This window comes from Ochotona princeps, chromosome 11 (assembly GCF_030435755.1).
Source record: "Ochotona princeps isolate mOchPri1 chromosome 11, mOchPri1.hap1, whole genome shotgun sequence".
NCBI classification, from domain to species: Eukaryota; Metazoa; Chordata; class Mammalia; order Lagomorpha; family Ochotonidae; genus Ochotona; species Ochotona princeps.
In genome coordinates, this window is record NC_080842.1 from 72,817,815 (window position 1) to 72,838,717 (window position 20,903).

The 20,903-nt window shown below is 55.2% G+C and overlaps 1 protein-coding gene across 2 annotated transcripts in view; it reads right to left on the bottom strand.

Annotated features, from left to right (window-relative positions):
* The window catches only part of GRK4 (G protein-coupled receptor kinase 4), a 63,253-nt gene that overhangs the window by 26,453 nt on the left and 15,897 nt on the right, over positions 1–20,903 (bottom strand). For both annotated transcript variants that reach the window (XM_058670330.1, XM_058670331.1), the window contains exons 3-7: positions 19,338–19,450; positions 13,002–13,079; positions 7,495–7,598; positions 3,407–3,499; positions 2,641–2,704 (exon numbers count right to left, since the gene is read on the bottom strand). In XM_058670330.1, the coding sequence (XP_058526313.1) occupies positions 2,641–2,704; positions 3,407–3,499; positions 7,495–7,598; positions 13,002–13,079; positions 19,338–19,450 (452 nt within the window). The remainder of the gene's footprint in view (positions 1–2,640; positions 2,705–3,406; positions 3,500–7,494; positions 7,599–13,001; positions 13,080–19,337; positions 19,451–20,903) is intronic.

Sequence of the window (20,903 nt, forward strand, 5' to 3'; positions counted from 1 at the left end):
CCACAGGTGACGGCAGCACTGACCACACATGTGGGAGACCTGGATGAACCTCCGGATTCCTGGCACAGAGACATGGCCGTCTGTAGAATGAGCCAGCTGATGGAAAATTCTCTCTCTCGTGTGTGTGTGTGTGTGTGTACGTATGTCTATGGGTGTGTCTCCTTCTTTGTTTCTGTAACTCTTTCAAATAATCAATCTTTTTTAAAAAAAATCATCTCTGTGGGCCAGTGCTATGGAGTAGAAGGATAATAAGCCTTTGCCTATGACACCAACATCCCATCTGGGAGCTTGTTCAAACCCAGCTCCCTGCTTGTGGCCTGGCAAAGAAGCAGATGATGGCCCAAAGCCTTGGGCCCCTGAGCCCTGTGCCAGACCAGGAGCTCCTGGCTCCTGCCCCCCTGGCTCCTGGCTGCAGCTGGCTCCTGGCTCCTGCCCCCTAGGCTCCTGGCTCCTGGCTCTGGCTCCTGGCTGCAGCTGGCTCCTGGCTCCTGCCCCCCTGGCTCCTGGCTGCCTGGCTCCTGGCTTCTGACTCCTAGCTCTGGCTCCTGACTCCTGGCTGCTTGACTCCTGGTTGCAGCTGGCTCCTGGCTCCTAGCTCTGGCTCCTGGCTCCTGGCTGTAGCTGACTCCTGGCTGCAGCTGGCTCCTGGCTTCTGACTCCTAGCTCTGGCTCCTGGCTGCAGCTGGCTCCTGGCTGCAGCTGGCTCCTGTCCTCCTGGCTCCTGGCTGCAGCTGGCTCCTGGCTCCTGGCTGCAGCTGGCTCCTGGATCCTGCCCCCCTGGCTCCTGGCTGCAGCTGGCTCCTGGCTTCTGACTCCTAGCTCTGGCTCCTGACTCCTGGATGCAGCTGGCTCCTGGTTGCAGCTGGCGCCTGGCTCCTGGCTGCAGCTGGCTCCTGGCTCCTGACTGCAGCTGGCTCCTGGCTCCTGCCCCCCTGGCTCCTGGCTGCAGCTGGCTCCTGGCTCCTAGCTCTGGCTTCTGGCTGCAGCTGGCTCCTGACTCCTGGATGCAGCTGGCTCCTGGCTTCTGACTCCTAGCTCTGGCTCCTGGCTGCAGCTGGCTCCTGGCTCCTGGCCCCCTAGGCTCCTGGCTCCTAATTCTGGCTCCTGGCTGCAGCTGGCTCCTGGCTCCTAATTCTGGCTCCTGGCTGCAGCTGGCTCTGGCTCCTGGCTGCAGCTGGCTCTGGCTCCTGGCTGCAGCTGGCTCCTGGCTCCTGCCCCCCTGGCTTCTGGCTGCAGCTGGCTCCTGACTCCTGGTTGCAGCTGGCTCCTGACTCCTGGCTGCAGCTGGCGCCTGGCCCCTGACTCCTAGCTCTGGCTCCTGGCTCCTGGTTGCAGCTGGCTCCTGGCTCCTGGCTGCAGCTGGCACAGTTGCTTGGGGAATGAGCCAGTAAGTGCAAGAGCTTTCGCTCCCCCTTTATCTTTCCTTCTCTCTGCAATTCTGCCTTTCAAATAAAACATTTTTTAATAATTAATTTTTAGGTATTTTTAAGATGTATTTATTTTTATTGTAAAGTTAGATTTACAGAGACAAGAAACAGTGAGGAAGATCTTCCATCCACTGGTTCATTCTCCAAGTGACCACAATGGCCATAGCTGAGCCAATCCGAAGCTAGGAGTCAGGAGCTTCTGGGTCTCCCAAGCGGGTGTAGGGTCCCAAGGCTTTGGGCCGTCCTCGACTGCTTTCCCAGGCCACAGGCAGGGAGCTGGATGGAAAGCGGGCAGTCAAGACATGAACCAGTGCCCATATGGGATCCCAGGCATGCAAGGACTTTAGCTACCGTGCTGTGCCCAATACATATATTTAACAATGCACTCTACACTACATGAATTTGGATGCTAGGCCTAAATTAGAGAAACAGAATAACAAATTCAATAATGTGGAAACAGAATAATTAACTTTTCATTTTCTCACTTTGCAAACACCTACACCCAGGACTCGGCAGGGCTGGGACAGCAGCCAGGAGCCAGCAGTCCATTTATGGGGCTCAGTTGCCCTGCTTCTGCCTCTCCTTTAGCAGAATTTCCACCCAGGCACTATGATGTGGGGCGGCACCTTGACTTGTAGGCTCAGTGCTCACCCTCAGAAGAACCTGCATCTGATCACGTCTGGACATTAAGCACAGGAAACTGCTTGTCATAAATATGAGCCTGGCAGGACAGATGGAGCCATGCATCTTGGGTGCTCCACTTCTGATCCAGCTCTCTGCCAAGGCACCTGGGAAAGCACCGGACGATGGCCCAAGTGCGTGGGCCCTGCAGCCACACGGGACACCTGCATGGAGTTCAGGGCTGCTGACTTGGCTTGGCCCAGTTCTAACAACTGTGCCCCTTTAGGGAGTGAACCAGTGGATGGAAGGTAGCTCTCTCTCTTTGTGTCTTTGAAATAAATAAATCTGAAGAAGAAAAATACCAGATTCTCATAGTTGGCTAAAACTGCCAAAATACATTGAAAGGAAACAATACAGCAATAAAACTGGACATTACCCCAAGCTGGAGTCTTTCAATGCCCGGCTGTCTGCCCACCCTGCACACACCTGGTGCACCTCAGTGCCCGGCTGTCTGCCCACCCTGCACACACCTGGCGCACCTCAGTGCCCGGCTGTCTGCCCACCCTGCACACACCTGGCACACCTTACTCACCTCTCCGAATCCGCCTTTTCCCAGAACTCTGTAGTATCTAAATGTGTTCTTTGACACTGGTTGCCTAATTAATTAAAAGGGAAAGTTTCAGGTATCTCATGACATCATTGCTCTGCAGCAGAAAAGCCTACCTTCCTGTCTTGGCCCTGCTTCCTGAGGCACGCTATGCCAAGGGATGCCCAGCACACAGAGGCACGAGGCAGAGTGAAACTGTCTCCCAAGTCAAGGCGGGCATGCAGCCGAGCCAGCCTCCCTGGATTCACGGCTTAGCTTAGGCACACTCCCAGCCGGTCAGAGCCAGCAAGGACGATGTTGAGGGCACACGGGCCTTGGGAGAGGACCTTCCTAGAGGGCCTCACGTCCCACAGCCCAACGATGATTGAGTTAAAACTGGGAACTATCAGCAATAACAGTAGCAGTGATGCCAACAGTGCCAGGAGCAGCTGTTCGCTTCACCAAACACCGTGCCGCGCGCAGTCCCAGGCGCCACCCAGCCCCCAGGTCAGCCTGAGTGACAGAGGGCAGCTGTCAGTGTGCCAGGGCACAAGGCAGGAGGGCCAACCCTGCACAACAGGCCTAACTGCATCTTAAAAAGAAAGGAAAATGTGAACTGAATAGAAGAAACCATAGAATCTTACACCTAGTAGTAACTCCTGTACAAAAACATCATATACAACTTAAGATTTCCAAGTTTGGAAACATATGGTTCAATCAATACGTACTATGGCATGCTTGTACCTGCTCCACTGAGTTGATTAGTACATACCTTTCCAGCCATTTCCATTGTAAAAATCGAGAAAAATATGAGCTTTCTTGGTATTCTTGAAATGGTTTTTTGCTTAAATAGCCATGGACAAGTCTAGAAGAAAGATTCCATGCCGTTATACACACGTGTCGCATTCCACTCTGCAGAGAGCTGTGCGTCGGGGGTAAAAGGCACTAGGGTTTGCGTCTCGACCGTGTGTGCCGAATGTGCGGCACGAGGCTGAGAGGCCACGCTAGCCTCGATCACTCCAGCCAAATAAGGAAGGCGAAATTCACACAAAATCAAACCATTTTACCCCAGTGTTGGAGGTTCTTTTATGTGTGCACACACTTCAGGGAGAGATTACTTGACAGAATACCACTAGAAAGACACGAAGACATGAACAGAAACGGGGTGGTGTGTGTTTCACACGCCTGAAGTGCAGGTCTGAGTGAGCACATCACACAGGACAGAGTGCTTGCACGTGACCCTGAAAGTAAAGCACCAATCAATCAATCCACACAACACCTCTCGAAAAACCATGCAATGAGCCTTGCTTCTCGGGTTTTACTGGCAATGCTCCCATGGAAGTGGTGGTTCTCACTTGGGGAACAGTAAGGGAATGTGGCCTGCTGCTCAGAGCAGCTGGCGGACAGCGGCTGGGCCTGCAGGAAAGGCCTCGGCCGCACCTGGAGAAGCCTGACAGCCTTGCCAGAAATCAGCCAGAGGCAGGAAGAAGCATGGGCGCCTAGGCACCGGCACGGTCCCGTGGGAGTTGCCAGCAGGTCCAGAAGTGAAGGAACTGGAAATCACACCAGTATTCCCACTGAGGCTTTGAGCAAGCCGTGTGATTTGCTTCACTTTGTCTTATAAAGCAAAGTTCCACAGGCTTCTAAGAGTCCAGACCTGTTACTGCAGGGCTGTGGCCCTCCAGGGGGCTCTGTGGAAACCTCTCGTGAGACTACAGTGAGCTCTCCAGAGATCATCAGACATGTGCAGCACCACGGCTCTGAGGAAGGGTAGTGGGGTGTCTACCTGCTTTCTGGAAGAATCTCACCCACATAAACAAAGGGTCTATGGGTCATCAGTCATGCCTCAAGGTGTGACAAAAGGCTAGACACTGTTCCACACAGTTCCTGGTGCAGCGCAGGAAGCTGTGGCCTGCCCCCATCCCTGTCACCTGCTCACCCCCTCTGCCCAGCAGGCTTGGAGCAGCTGCAGGGTTCTGCTGAGCGTCAGCTGAGGTGAAAGCAGCTGTGCTGGGAAGTGACGTCTATGAAGCCCAGACCTCAGCCCTGACCCCAGCCCTGACCCCAGCCCTGACCCAAGCCCAGACCCCAGCCCTGACCTGAGCCCTGACCCCAGCCCTGACCCGAGCCCTGACCCCAGCCCTGACCCCAGCCCTGACCCCAGCCCAGACCCCAGCCCAGACCCCAGCCCTGACCCCAGCCCTGACCCCAGCCCAGACCCCAGCCCTGACCCGAGCCCAGACCCCAGCCCTGACCCCAGCCCAGACCCAGCCCTGACCCTAGCCCTGACCCCAGCCCTGACCCGAGCCCTGGCCCCAGCCCTGACCCCAGCCCAGAACCCAACTCTGACCCCAGGCCAGACCCCAGCCCTGACCCGAGCCCTGACCCAAGCCCAGACCCCAGCCCAGACCCCAACCCTGACCCGAGCCCTGACCCCAGCCCAGACCCCAGGCCAGACCCGAGCCCTGACCCCAGCCCAGACCCCAGCCCAGCCCCCAGCCCAGACCCCAGCCCAGCCAAGCCCTGACCCCAGCCCAGACCCCAGCCCTGACCCGAGCCCTGACCCCGGCCCAGACCCCAGCCCAGCCCAGCCCAGCCCTGACCCCAGCCCAGACCCCAGCCCTGACCCGAGCCCTGACCCCGGCCCAGACCCCAGCCCAGCCCAGCCGTGCTAGCACCGGCCTCACTCCGCATAGAGTAACAAGGCTGACAGCTGCCTTCACTTCCCAGGGCAGCTCCCCAGCCTCCTCTCCTCAGAAACTCACTCCTCCGCTGCCCTGCAAAACAGACCCATCACCCACACGGCAAGAAGCGTGACACGGAAACCCTCCACGGACTCCCACAGACCCCCGGCCCTGCAGCTGTGGTCCCCTCGGCAGCCCTCCTCTGCCATGGGAAGACAGCAGGCGCGGGAGCTTCCTGCTCCACAATCAGGAGCAAAGGTTGTAGGGGTTGCAACAATCCAGAAACGAGGCAGAATACCTGTCGCTTGGGAAGTCCCTCCTAGTGTCTACCCAGAACTACAGCTGCTGTGTGTACAGACTTCAGGGAGAGATTACTTGACAAAAAGAATGCCACTAGAAACAACGAATACAAATAAATATAAAGACAAAAAATACGATTGCCTCCCAGTGCTGACAGCCCCGAGGGCCTGCAGGAGGGACAGGCCAGGCCTGCAGGCAATCACCTGGCCGAGATGCCAGAAAAGGTGCAGAAGGGCCAGCAAGCTCATGACACGAAGCCCCTTTCTGGCTTCCACATCAGCCTCAGCCATGCTGGTGAGAGCCTCCAGTGCCTCTCGGGTGTCGCCCCGCTGGGTGACTGAGCTGTGCCTCGAGCTCAACAGGCCCCAGGCAGGCAGCGGTCAGTAGGCCTCACCATCTCACCGTCACCTCTGTCCAGGCCACCACGCGAGCTCCCCTGGAATACTGCGACGGCCTGTAAGGCCCAGCTCATAGACCCATCCTTGCGCCTTCCGACCATGCTCCGCCACTGCACCCAGAGCAGTCCTAAAGCACACCAGGGACGGGGCAAAGAGGGCCATGATGTCTGAGATAGCTGATTGTCTGCCTGCAGCTGCGGTTCAAGTCCCAGCTGCCCCACTTTCCATCTAGCTCCCTGCTGCAGCCTGGGAAAGCAGCGGAGGACGGCTCAAGTACTTGGGTTCCTGCGACCATGTGGGAGACTTGGAAGAAGCTCTTGGCCTCAGAGAGGCTCAGCTCTGGCCATCATGGCAATTTGGGGAGTGAATCATGCGTGGAAAGTCGTTCTCTCTCTCTGTAAACATGCCCTTTCAATAAAAATAAACGTGTGTGTGTGTGTGCATGTGTGTGTAAGGCACAGCAGAAAATAGGTATTAGGTACAGCAGCTTCAGTTGGGACCTCACCTCTATCAGAATGCTGGCTGGGGATCTGCTTGTTCCGCTTCTAATCCAGCTCCCTGCTATCTGTGAGCTGGCTCAGTGCACGTGCTCCGGCCCCGCGGGAGACTCCGTGCAGCTCCTGGTTCCTGCCTCCAGCCTGGCCCGGTGCTGGCTCAGTGCACCTGCTCCCACCCCGCGGGAGACTCCGTGCAGCTCCTGGTTCCTGCCTCCAGCCTGGCCCGGTGCTGGCTCATGTGGGCGTTTGCGGACCAGCAGAGGGTTGATATTTCTGTCTCTCTTTCTTGTCTCTGCCATTCTAACTTCAAAAGCAAATAAATTTTGAAACACACACTGACTATGTCACTGCTTTCAAAGCAAAGGCGCATCTGTTCCCTGGCTCCTTGGCCCTAATGTTCCCTCCTGAGGAACAAGCGAATGACTACTTAGGTACACAAGGGCCTCAGGTTCTCAGGTCCAATCTCCTCAGGAGTGTGGGCTGACAAACCGACCAGCTCTGCCTTCCCATTCTGCTGTCCACACTGCAGAAAACTCACAGAAAAGCCCTGGGCCTGGCGTGGCAGCCTAGGGGCTAGAGTTCTCACCTGGCATGCCCGGGACCCTGTATCCCAGCTGCTCCATTTCCCACCCAGCTCCCTGCCTGTGGCCTGGGAAAGCAGGTGAGGACGGCCCAAAGCCTTGGGACCCTGCACCCATGTGGGAGACCTGGAGGAGTTTCCTGGCTCCTGGCTTCGGATCTGCTCAGCTCCAGCGATTGCAGTGAATGGAAGATCTTTCTCTCTGTAAATCTGATTTTCCAATAAAAAAATAAAATCTTAAAGAAAAAAGATAAAAAGGAAAGCACCAGTGTCCGAAAAGCACCTTCCGGCCCTCTTGGCTTCCAGCGAGTGGGGCCGACGGCAATGCCCTGTGCACGGGTGTGACATCACCCTCAGGTCAGCCCAGGAGCCACGTGCAGGGCCACGCACAGACCACTTACCCAGCACACTCCTCAAAGACTGTTTTAGAGGGGTTCTGCTTCAGCTTCAGCTTACATTCCTTCACCACTGCTGGAGGTACTTCTGGCAAAGAGATCGCCAACTTCTTGATTGAGCACAAATCAAACACATGACAGTTAGTGATTTCATAAACAACCAATGCTGTGCCTAAAAGTAAAGCCAGGAATTACAGACCATGCATTCCCGTCACCCGCTCGCCACTCCCGACCTCTGCGTGGGCTCATCAGCACACCCAGAGGAGGGCAGGAGACCTGACAGCTGTCCCCCCACCCCCAGCAGTTTAGCGGCCACAGCCCGAGGACAGAAGCAGGGCGAGTGGCACGCAGTGGCAAAACCGGCAGCCTCGAAAGGAAGGGAGTCGGCCACAGGTGCCACCAGAACCTGGGCAACAGCAGGCACAAAGGAACTGCTTCCTCTCATTCGGTCCTGGGAGAGCTAGAAGAGACAGTACAAGGGGGTCGCCGGGTGCTGGAGAGGGCACGGTCTCAGGAGCGCCTCTCCATCCTGCCAAGACGGGGAAAGCCCCTGGAGCCTCCCAGAGAGCCGGAAGATAGAGTTCCTGTTTTCTGAAGGTTTATTTTATTTTATTGTAGAAACAGATAAACACAGAGAAGGAGACAGAGAAACATCCTCCATCCACTGGTCTACTTCCCAAGTGGCCACAATGGCCAGAGCTAAGCTGATCCAAAGCCAGGAGCCTCTTCCAGGTGTCCCACATGGATGCAGGGTCCCAAGGCCCTGGGCCGTCACCTGCTGCCTTCATAGGCTACAAGCAGAGAACTGGATGGGAAGTAGAACAGTGTACAGGACCCTGGCAGAAGCGAGGCGAAGCCTCAGCCAGCAGGCTGCCACGCCAGGCCCATGGGACCCTGGCAGAAGCGAGGCGAGGACTCAACCAGCAGGCTGCCGCACTGGGCCAAGGACAGATGTCAGCTTTGCAAGATGGGAAGGTTCTAGAGACTGGTCACACAGCAGGGTCAGTGCACTTAATGCCACTGAATGGCACATTTGAAAACAATTAAGGTAGAAAATGGAGTGCTATTTGCGTTTGGTCTAGTGGGGAAGGTGCTGGTTAAAATGCCCATGCCCAGAACATCAGCCAGTCACATTAGGGTCAGGACTGGGGGCTGGCTGGGCTGAGCTGAGTTGGGCTAGGCTGTAATACCTGCCAGAATAAAGTGAAACTGGGGCAGGCCAGGTCTAGCCAGGCTACAGCACGCTGGTGGATGCTGAGGGAAGGCAAGCGATGCCAGCCTGGACCACAGCTCCCACCAACACACTTCACCTAGAAGGTAGGCAAGCCCACTAGGAGAGTTGTAGGGGCTCCCCTGCTGGGTCACTGCTCCTGCTGGTGAGTGTGAGAGCTGGGACTGGAGGCAAACCAGGTGGGGCAGGGCCACAACATCCGCTGGCCTGCATGTTAGCTGGGTCAGGGGGAGAGCCAGGCTGGGCTAAGTGAGCATATCCACAGGTGCGTGCATGAGCCAGAGTGAGTGCAGGTTGCTTGGGCTGTGCTGCAGTATGGGCTAGCAGGTGCTGGGACTGGGGCAAGTCCTCTCAGCCAGACTGCAGAACCACCTGGAAATACAAGATCCAGGGCTGGGAGTAGGCCTAGCAAGGAAATTGTGGGCACCCCTCTGATGGGCTGTTGCTCCTACTGGTGAGCATCAGAACAACCAGGGCTGGGAGCTGGACAGGGACACTTGCTGGCATGAGTATGGACTGGATAGTGGAGTTGGTTGGGTTGAGCTAGTCTTCAGTGTCCACTGATACGTACAAGAACCGAATGGGGTGTGGGATAGATTGGACCAGTGTGCTGCATATACCGGCATATACAGGAACCAGGGCTGGGGATGGGCCTGGTGGGAGTTATTGGGGGTAGCTCCAACTAGGCTGCAGTTCCCATTGGTGTATGTGTGGGCCGAGTGTGTGGTGGGCAGCGTTGGTCTGGGCCGCAGCATTTATTGGTTTGCATATGAGACAGGGCTGGGGACAGGACTGGCTGGCACACACAGGAGTCAGGTTGGGGTCACCTCTGGAGAGGTTTCTCTGGGGACTCCCCTAACTGGATCACTGGAGTAGGAACTCCAACCATGGTGAAAATCACAGGATTGTGGAGTGCATGTATCACAACTGGGCCTCCTCGGTTGCTGGAGCCCGTGCGGTGGACGGCACGCCCAGACGCACATGAGGGACATGACAGCCAGTTCATCGAGGCCTGCAGAGGACGTCCAGTACCCCGGGGGCAGGACAAACTGCACAGCTCTCCCAGCTGAGTTTCGACAGCGAGTATCTGGGGGAGCAGAGACTCTAAGGTGGACTGTGTCAGCCAGTGGGCCTTGGGAGGATTTCCCCAAGCTTGGAACAACGAAATCAACACCTCAGAACTGCCGAAACCGCTTGGGCAGTGCCCTCGGAACAGGCTCCACACTGGGGACCCTGGGATGACCGCAGTGGCCGTCCCCACCCCTGGGTGCTGCCACGGTCAGGCTGCTGGGAGCGGTCCTCCCCCCCTGCTCTCCTCTTTCCCCAGATACAGGGAGAAAAGGAGATTGGAGGCAGCTGTCTCATCCACTCTTCCCTATTCCTCGACCCTCCCCACCCTAATTGGTGGTCCACATGGACATGCATCCTTCTCAACTATGTGAACATCACCCAAAATAAAATGAATTATTTTTTTAAAATGCCACCCTCCGCAGGCTGGTATCATGGCATAGTGGCTTAGCCATCTGGGGCACTGGCATCCTCTATGGGGACTATCCCGAGTTCCCGTCACCACACTTCTAAACTTTTCCCCTACTTTTTACAAAGTTTACTTGTAAATGTACAACAGGCCCTAAGGTAACACTTCATTCTAGCATCCAGATGCTGCAGCCAGGAATCCAGATGTCCAGACGCGCAGCGGCTTGGGGGCAGAGTCACCACAGGTGCAAGGGGCAGCTTGCTTTTCACCAGGTTTCTTAGTTGCACCTGCGGCCGTGGGCCTTTCCCTGCAGCCTTCACTTTCAGGTCCTCGAGCTTCTTCTGGTCCTCTCTCTGTTTTGGCTTGAAAGCCTTACCCTCCTCATCCGGCTCCTTGGCCTGTTGCTTGGGGTGTTTCAGGGTCAGACATGGCGCCTGCCATGCCAAACCTTTTTTTTTAAAAGACTTGCTTATTTTTATAGGAAAGGCAAATTTATTGAGAGAAGGAGAGACAGAGATCTTTCATCCTGTAGTTCACTCCCTAAATGGCTGCCGCACCTGGAGCTGAGCCGATCCAAAGCCAGGAGCCAGGAGCCTCTCCCAGGTCTCCCACGGGGGCTCACGGTTCCAAGGCTCTGGGCCGTCCTCCACTGCTTTCCTAAGGCTTAGGCAGGGAGAGGGATCAGACCTGGAGAAACCAGAACACAAAGCAGCAACCATGTAAGATGCTGGCGCTACAAGGTAGAGGATTAGCCAGTTGAGTTATGGTGCCAGCCCCTAGCTGCTTCACCTCTGATCCAGTTTTCTGCTACCACACCTGAGAAAGCAGCAGAAGGTGGCCCAAGTGCCTGACCCTTGCCACCCATGTGGGAGATGAGCTGGCTCCTGGCTTTGGCCTGGCCCACCCTGGCTGTTGTAGCCATTCAAGGAGTGAACCAGCAGATGGAAGTCCTCTCTGTAATTCTGCCACTAATAAATAAATCAATGAAATGCCCACTCCACATTCTGGAGTTGTTGCTGTGGCTCCTACCCCACCTTCTGCTGATGCAGACCTGGGTCACAGGGAGCGGGTCAGGTAACTGGGTGCCTGCCGGCCACACAGACCCTGGGTCACAGGGAGCGGGTCAGGTAACTGGGTGCCTGCTGGCCATGCAGGGGACCTGGGTCACAGGGAGCGGGTCAGGTAACTGGGTGCCTGCCGGCCACACAGACCCTGGGTCACAGGGAGCGGGTCAGGTAACTGGGTGCCTGCTGGCCATGCAGGGGACCTGGGTCACAGGGAGCGGATCAGGTAACTGGGTGCCTGCCGGCCATGCAGGGGACCTGGGTCACAGGGAGCGGGTCAGGTAACTGGGTGCCTGCCGGCCACACAGACCCTGGGTCACAGGGAGCGGGTCAGGTAACTGGGTGCCTGCCGGCCATGCAGGAGAGTTGAAGCGAGTCTCCGACTCCCAGCCTTGGTCCCGGCCGTTGTGGCCATGAAGAGTGAGTGAAGCAGCAGATACAAGCTCCCATGTGATTGCAGGGAACCAGGCATGGAGCATCACCGACTGCCTCCCAGGCACACAGCAGCAGGAAAGCTGGGGTTCAAAGTGGAGCCAGGACGTGAACAGGTGTCTGGGTGTGGGGTGGGGAGCCTCAGGTGGCATGCTGCCTGTCCCCTACCATGCAATCCGAGAATCATCTCTCTCTCCTGCATGGTCTCCCTTGCTATATAAGTATTTGCTCAGGAGAGAGGAAGGAAAAAAAATAGACTTTTACAAATTCAAGAGAATTTGTCCATGAAATATTCCTTTTGCTCCTGCCAAGCACTGTCCTGAGGAGAACGCGTGAAGCTGAGGACCGGGAATCACAAAGCAGTGACGGCGCTGCTGTGGGCCAGCTCGCCGGCCCTCCCCACTCCCAGGCCCGACTAAAACTGGAACAGTCTCCACTTCCTTGGACCCACTCTGATTCTCTAACTTCCATTTCTGTGTGTCTGATTCTTTACCACCATGAGCCTCAGACTTCTCACCTGGAAATGAAGATGATGATGAAAACTCTCGTGGGCCGCAGCAAGGATGCAATAATGCATGCACCGGGGCCAGGACAGTGGCTCAACAGGCTAAGCCTCCACCTGCAGTGCTGGCATCCTATATGAGCACTAGTTCACGTCCCAGCTGCTCCACTTCCCACCCAGCTCCCTGCTTGTGGCCTGGGAAAGCAGCAGAGGATGGCCCAAAGCCTTGGGACTCTGCATCCACCTTGGAAACTCAGATGGAATTCCTGGCTCCTGGCTTCAAAGCAGCTCAGCTCTGGCCATTGTGGCCAGTTGGGGAATGAGAAGACCTCACTCCCTTCTCTCTGTAAATCTGCCTTTCCAATAAAAATGAACCCTAAGATAAAGAACAGAGTGTATGCAGCGCCCAAGGCTTACAGCAGCACTGATGTCAGGTGTGCCTGCTGTCCCGCCCCGGCCCTGCTGAGAACTGAGGGACAAAGCAGGTCTCACTGCAGCGCCACACTGCAGTGCAAGGACCTAGTGATTCAAAGGCAAACAGTATAAGATTTGCTGAAGTTTTCAGGAAAAACATCATTCGATTCTATATCCTGCTCTGCTTAAACACAGCAACGAAATTCTTTGAGTCATTTTTCTAAGGAATTTGTTAATTTTCTCAGTGAAACAAACAAGACAGAGGACCATTCTTAAGAAACTAAAGCTTTTAAGACATTTGTTACATCTTATCCAACAGAGTCAAGTGGCTCTGCAGGCCAATTACTTCCTGAGTTGCTTGCAAACCTTATTCCAAAACAGCAGAGCACACACCTCCTTGCTGAAGAACCCCTCCAGAATGGAGAGTCCGCGGCGTGCCTGGTCCTCATCCACGGTCACTTCGTACTCCGCCTGGGTGGACAAGCAGGAACCGCGATGAGTCTCTCCGCGGCCCTGCAGCAGACGGCGCTCCGTGGACGAGCCGTCTGCAGGGCTTTCCTGGGACCCTGAGAGCAGGAAGGCGGGGCGAGGGCATGGGCTTCTTTGGGAGGTTACTAAAGCAGTAGAGTAATGCTTTCCCCAGTGTCATTAACTGTAGCTAAGTAGAGTGAAATAAAATAAACAGCTTAGATTATTTTAGGCAACAATATTTTAGAAATGTCCAAAAGCATCAGGTGGCCGTCCCCACCCCTGGGTGCTCCACACTGGGGACCCTGGGATGACCACAGTGGCCGTCCCCACCCCTGGGTGCTGCCGTGGTCAGGCTGCTGGAAGCGGTCCTCCCCCCTGCTCTCCTCTTTCCCCAGATACAGGGAGAAAAGGAGATTGGAGGCAGCTGTCTCATCCACTCTTCCCTATTCCTCGACCCTCCCCACCCTAATTGGTGGTCCACATGGACATGCATCCTTCTCAACTATGTGAACTTCATCAATGCTAAAATAAATTTATGAAGAAAGAAAGAGAAAGAAAGAAAGAAAGAAAGAGAGAAAGAAAGAAAGAAAGAAAGAAGGAAAGGAAGAAAGAAAAGAAAGGAAAGAAAGAAAAGAAAGAAAAGAAAGAAACAAACACCCAGTGCAGTAGCCTAGTGGCTGAAGTCTTCACCTTGCACATGCTGGGATCCCATATGGGCTCCAGTTCTAATCCAGACAGCCCCACTTCCCATCCAGCTCTCTGCCTGTGGCCTGGAAAAGCAGTGCAGAACAGCCCAAAGCCTTGGGACCCTGCACCCACGTGGGAGACGTGGAGGAGGTTCCTGGCTCCTGGCTTCAGATCAGCTCAGCTCTGGCCATTGTAGCCATTTGGGCAGTGAACCAGTGGATGGAGTATCTTTGTCTTTCCTCTCTGTAAATTTGACTTTCCAATAAATAAAAATAAATGAATCTCTCTGTCTTAAAAAAAAAAAAAAGGAAAGAATGAATGAAATGTCCAACTGGCTCTTGGACAGCTGGGAAGAGCTCCTGGGGGAAGTGGGAGCTGGCAGTGCCAGACACACAGGTGTCAGGGCAGCAGCCCTCGGCGCAGCTGACATCTTCCTGGCCAGGAAGCAGCAGGCTCAGGAGACAGGCGAGCAGAACTGGAAATGAGGAGCGAGCCACCAGGGTCACCGGCACGTCAACCAGCAAGCCCCAGATCTGCCAAGGCTGACAGCAGCTGGAGGCAGTGAACCCTGCACAGCCAGGCCCGGTGTCCACGGCCATCATGCTGACAAGCCGCCCAGCACCAGCCCTGCCTGCTTGGATTACAGTGCCGCACGCCCCATGACAACAGCCAGCACAGACAGTTATGACCTGCACGACCCGGGCTGGCCTTCTGCTGTGCCTGCGTGACAGGCAGCAGTCCTCGGCCACTCATACACTAATGGAGACGCCCAGGGGACGTCATCTGTGCACAGCTAACACGAAGCAAGGGAGAGCATCGCAGACAATCGGTAGGGTTGACCCAAGTCTTCAAAAAATGTCAACAGCAGAGCTGCTCTTAAGGCAGAAAAGCCCACTTAGCATAGTAGCCTCAGCCTGCTTCTGGAACATTCCACCATGCCGCGCCTGAAGCCCACACAACTGGGTGAGCCAGCTCCTCACCATCAGTGGCTGCACATGTGCCTCCCACTGGTTAAGGTTGCCTGGTTACACACACAAATACTGAGCCAGAAGCCTGGCGAGCACAGCAGGGGCTGTGAGGATGGTGGGGAATGCAGCCCTGCCCCTCGGGGAGCCCGAGCAGAGCTGAGGCAGCCCACGCTGCAGGAACGGCCAGTCCCGGCTGCCCAGGAGCCCATCTGTCACCACACAGTTCCTAGCAGGTGTCATGACAATAGAAAGACGTAAACGGAAATAACTTTAACACAGCAATCAGGCTTTGTTAAACTACACCAGCTCAGGCAAGCCCAACCCACCACACGGAAACGTACACTCATGGTCTGGCCTGGGTCCTGCACGCAGGCGGGCCTCATGGCTCCACAGGAACAGGTGGGCCTCAGGGCTCTCGGGGACAGGCCGGCCTCAGGGCTCCCGGGGACAGGCCGGCCTCAGGGCTCCCGGGGACAGGCCGGCCTCAGGGCTCTCGGGGACAGGCCGGCCTCAGGGCTCCCGGGGACAGGCCAGTCTCAGGGCTCCCGGGGACAGGCCGGTCTCAGGGCTCCACAGGAACAAACCCCCTTTTCTTTCTTTTTTTTTTTTCCTTGAAAAAAATGATGCCACTGCATAATCCATGAGCCAGGAATGAATTCAACAAGAGAAAAGAAAGTATTTGGAATAAATGAAATTGAAATAAAAAATATCAGAACACAATCCCAGTACCTATGAAACTGTCACATAATACAATGTAATCAATGAATAAATTTAAAAAAAAGTCATAACACATGGGATGCAGCCCAAAAAAAAAAAAACCAGTATGGATCGGATTATTGAAGTTACACTTTCCCTACTGGTTTCCTTATGTAAGACAGAACATATGGTATTTGTTCTTTTGTGATTGACTCGTTTCACTGAGCATGATGGACTCTAGCTGGAACCACCTGGTTGTAAATGATATAATTTCATTCTTAATAGTTGAATAATATTCCATGGAGCAGATGTACCACAGTTTCTTTAACCACTCTTCTTTGGAAGCACATCTGGATTGTTTCCATGTCTTTGCTATTGTGGATTGTGCTGCTACAAGTATAGGATTACAGATCCCCTTCTCACATGCAGATTTAATTTCTACTGGGTATATTCCTAGCAGCGGGATAGCTGGATCGTATGGCAGATTTATTTGCAATTCTCCAAGCACTCTCCATACTGATTTCCACAGTGGCTGTACTAGCCTGCACTCCCACCAGCAGTGAAGGAGGGTGTCTTTCTCCCCACATTCTTGCCAGCAGGTGTTGTTAGTTGAGTTTTGAATGTAGGCCAGTCTCACTGGAATTTAGGTGGTATCTCAACGTGGTTTTCATTTGTATCTCTCTGATGACTAGGGAGCCTGAGCATCTTTTCATGTCTGTTAGCCATTTGAATCTGTTCTTTTGAAAAACGTCTGTTCATTTCCTTTGCCCATTTTGTTACAGTGTTTTTTTTGTTTTGTATTTTGCTGTCCCTGGTTTTCTGAAGCTCTTTGTAAATCTTGGATATTATTCCCTTTCGCTTGTGTAGTGTGCAAACATTTTCTCCCATTCTGTTTATTGCTTCCTCACCTTTTTTTTTTTAAGATTTCTTTATTTTTATCACAAAGTCAGATATACAGAGAGAAGGAGAGAAAGAGAGGAAGATCTTTCGTCCGATGATTCACTCCCCAAGTGACCACAATGGCCGGTGCAGGGTCGATCCAGGGTCCCAAGGCTTTGGGCTGTCCTCACCTGCTTTCCCAGGCCACAGGCCCACGGCGCTGGGCCCTGCTTCCTCGGTCTGTTTCCTTTGCTGTACAGAAGCTTTTTAGTTTGATGTAGTCCCATTGGTTCTTTTGGCTCTGACTGCCTTTGCTTTCGGTGATTTTTCGAACAAGTCTTGCCTTGTTCCTCTATCTTGGAGAGTGCTTCCTATGTTTTTCTTTAATGGTTTGGTGGTTTCTTGGTGTAGATTTAGGCCCTTGATCCATTTGGAGCTGATTTTTGTATAGACAGGTGTGGGTCTGGCTGCTTTATTCTGAAAGCTGCTATCCAGTTGTCTCAACAACATTTGTTGAACAGACCAGGCTTTGTCCCTGGATTGTTTTCCATTTTCTTGTCAAAGATTAGTTGACTATACATGTGTGGGCTCCCTTCTCAAACCCCCTCTTCTAAGCCTTGCCTTACTGTAAGGGAACAGAAGAGTTGCAGGGAGTGAATAACAAAAGGGCTTCTACTGCTTTCTGAAATGCTAATTACAAATAAATATTTTTAAAAACTTAAGCTGTGGGGCCCGGCGGCGTGGCCTAGCGGCTAAAGTCCTCACCTTGAATGCGCCGGGATCCCATATGGGCACCGGTTCTAATCCCGGCAGCTCCACTTCCCATCCAGCTCCCTGCTTGTTGTGGCCTGGGAAAGCAGTCGAGGATGGCCCAAAGCCTTGGGACCCTGCACCCGCGTGGGAGACCCAGAAGAGGTTCCAGGTTCCCGGCATCGGATCGGCCCGTTGCGGCTCACTTGGGGAGTGAATCATCGGATGGAAGATCTTCCTCTCTGTCTCTCCTCCTCTGTATATCCGGCTTTCCAATAATAATAAATCCTTAAAAAAAAAAAAACTTAAGCTGTGGCACGGGAAAAAAATGAATGCCAGCTCAATGACATAGGACAGTTCTTTGCACTTAACAGAAACTCAGTCCCTATTTGCTGAAATAGCTAGGACTGGCCAACACAGAGAGACAGTCACAGCGCAGGTCCAACGTGACAGCTGTCCTCGGGGAGCCCACCAGCTGTCCTCGAGCCCACCAGCTGTCCTCAGCGAGCCCACCAGCTGTCCTCAAGCCCACCAGCTGTCCTCCAGCCCACCAGCTGTCCTCAAGCCCACCAGCTGTCCCCCGGCAAGCCCACCAGCTGTCCTCAAGCCCACCAGCTGTCCCCAGCAAGCCCACCAGCTGTCCTCAAGCCCACCAGCTGTCCTCAGCGAGCCCACCAGCTGTCCTCGGCAAGCCCACCAGCTGTCCTCGGCAAGCCCACCAGCTGTCCTCGAGCCCACCAGCTGTCCTCGGCAAGCCCACCAGCTGTCCTCGAGCCCACCAGCTGTCCCCGGAAAGCCCACCAGCTGTCCCCAGCAAGCCCACCAGCTCTCCCCGGCAAGCCCACCAGCTGTCCTCAAGCCCACCAGCTGTCCTCAGCGAGCCCACCAGCTGTCCTCAGCAAGCCCACCAGCTGTCCTCGAGCCCACCAGCTGTCCTCGGCAAGCCCACCAGCTGTCCTCGAGCCCACCAGCTGTCCTCGGCAAGCCCACCAGCTGTCCTCAAGCCCACCAGCTGTCCTCAAGCCCACCAGCTGTCCTCGGCAAGCCCACCAGCTGTCCTCAAGCCCACCAGCTGTCCTCCAGCCCACCAGCTGTCCTCCAGCCCACCAGCTGTCCTCGAGCCCACCAGCTGTCCTCAGCGAGCCCACCAGCTGTCCCCGGCAAGCCCACCAGCTGTCCTCAAGCCCACCAGCTGTCCTCGGCAAGCCCACCAGCTGTCCTCGAGCCCACCAGCTGTCCTCAAGCCCACCAGCTGTCCTCGGCAAGCCCACCAGCTGTCCTCGAGCCCACCAGCTGTCCTCAGCAAGCCCACCAGCTGTCCCCAGCAAGCCCACCAGCTGTCCTCAAGCCCACCAGCTGTCCTCAGCAAGCCCACCAGCTGTCCTCAAGCCCACCAGCTGTCCTCAGCGAGCCCACCAGCTGTCCTCGGCAAGCCCACCAGCTGTCCTCGAGCCCACCAGCTGTCCTCGACAAGCCCACCAGCTGTCCCCAGCAAGCCCACCAGCTGTCCCCGGCAAGCCCATCAGCTGTCCTCAAGCCCACCAGCTCTCCCCGGCAAGCCCACCAGCTGTCCTCAAGCCCACCAGCTGTCCTCGAGCCCACCAGCTCTCCCCGGCAAGCCCACCAATTGTCCCCTGGGCCCTCGCTTCTCCATCACAGCTTTGAAATTCTAGGCTTGCCAGTTATATCTGCAGAGAGTTAGAAACTCAAGGGTTCTAGAGTTCCTTACCTCAACCAAACGACACTAAATCTCACACAGAATTGTGGGAATTTGGAAACTAGAGAGCAGAGTGAAATATATTGACGCTGGCCTTCCTTCTGTGTCCCCGCCCAGGCTCCCGTCCAGCGATTCCCCTTGGTACCTGCTGAGGACAGGCAGGGCACGTCTCTGGTGGCTTGATCAGCACCCTGTCTCAGCCTGTCAGTCTTCAGAGCAATAAGAGCATTGAGGACCCTGCACAGCAGGGCATGGGAGCCCCACTACGTGACAGAGGGCACGGGAGCCCCACTGCGTGACAGAGGGCACGGGAGCCCCACTGCGTGACAGAGGGCAGGGGAGCCCCACTGCGTGACAGAGGGCAGGGGAGCCCCACTGCGTGACAGAGGGCAGGGGAGCCCCACTGCGTGACAGAGGGCAGGGGAGCCCCACTGCGTGACAGAGGGCACGGGAGCCCCACTGCGTGACAGAGGGCAGGGGAGCCCCACTGCGTGACAGAGGGCAGGGGAGCCCCACTGCGTGACAGAGGGCAGGGGAGACGTGCTGTGGGGAATCACTTACCACTGTGTTCAAGAACTCAATGCGTCTCTTCAGGTCAGGCTTTGTGTCACAGAACTGCCTGAAGAGAAGTCTTCCAATCGGCTGCTTGTCACAGAGACTGTCATAGTCTTTCTCTGAGAGAAGGGTCAGGAGCAAACAGCATCATTACACCCGCTCTGCTCAGCTACAATTTCTTTTCTCACTCAATACAATATAAGTCAAAGACAGTATTTCCACCATCATTTTTAAACTGTTGTTTCTTATACTTTCAATTGTGTCCCCTGCAGGCTCACACCACCACCTCCCGGGGTGTAAACTCACAGAGGGACCTGGAGTTCCACCCAGGTGTCCCCCGTGGGGGCAGGTTCACACCTCTACCTCCCGGGGTGTACACTCACAGAGGGACCTGGAGCTCCACCCAGGTGTCCCCCGTGGGGATAGGCTCACACCTCCACCTCCCAGGGTGTACACTCACAGAGGGACCTGGAGCTACACCCAGGTGTCCCCCATGGGCACAGGTTCACACCCCCCCCCCGGGGTGTACACTCACAGAAGGACCTGGAGCACCATCCAGGTGTCCCCTGTGGGGACAGGCTTACACCTCCACCCCCTGGGGTGTACACTCACAGAGCTGGGAGGCCGAGCCAGGCACTCATATCTGAGACTTGAGCCTGCTACCCTGCTGTCTAAACTCCTACAGGTCTACTGATTTAAACTGTGCCTTTACAACAGCCACAGTACCTGGACAGCAGGAGGAAGGCCCAGATGTGCAGGCTGTTCTCAGTAGGAACTGGCACAAACAGTGCGCCCCCAATGAAGGAAAAGATTCATTGCTGAACTCCCACGGCACTGCTCAGGCGCTGCCTGGCACACACTGCACACAGTGAGGCACACACTGCACACAGTGAGGCACACAGTGAGGCACACAGTGAGGCACACACTGCACACAGTGAGGCACACAGTGAGGCACACACTGCACACAGTGAGGCACACAGTGAGGCACACACTGCACACAGTGAGGCACACAGTGAGGCACACACTGCTCACAGTGAGGCACACGGCAGCAACCCACTGAACCGGTCTTCTCAAAGTCTTTCATCATTTGCTGCCTTCTGTACCTGCATATTCTTCCCTGCTTCTGCTTTGAAACAACGTACCGAGATCCAGTGAATGTGTCCAAAGGGACAAAGAACAAAATCATGCAGCCAAAACAGGACAAATGAACAAGGAAATCTATTGCTCTCTTAGCACTGGCCCTAGGCCTTAAGTAAATGTAAGTGTATTACTAACTCTAATACTAGAACATAGAACATTAAAATGACCAAATGATAAGCCGAGTAATGCCAAGAAACTCCGGGGATCAAGGATTGGTGTGTGGGTGAAAGTGGGAAGGGAAACAACGTCTCAGGGGCCAGCACACAGCTGGGGTGTGAACACCTGCCCTCAGGGGCCAGCACACAGCTGGGGTGTGAACACCCCCGCTGAGGGGACTGCACACACCTGGGGTGTGAACACCCCCGCTGAGGGGACTGCACACAGCTGGGGTGTGAACACCCCCTCAGGGGCCAGCACACACCTGGGGTGTGA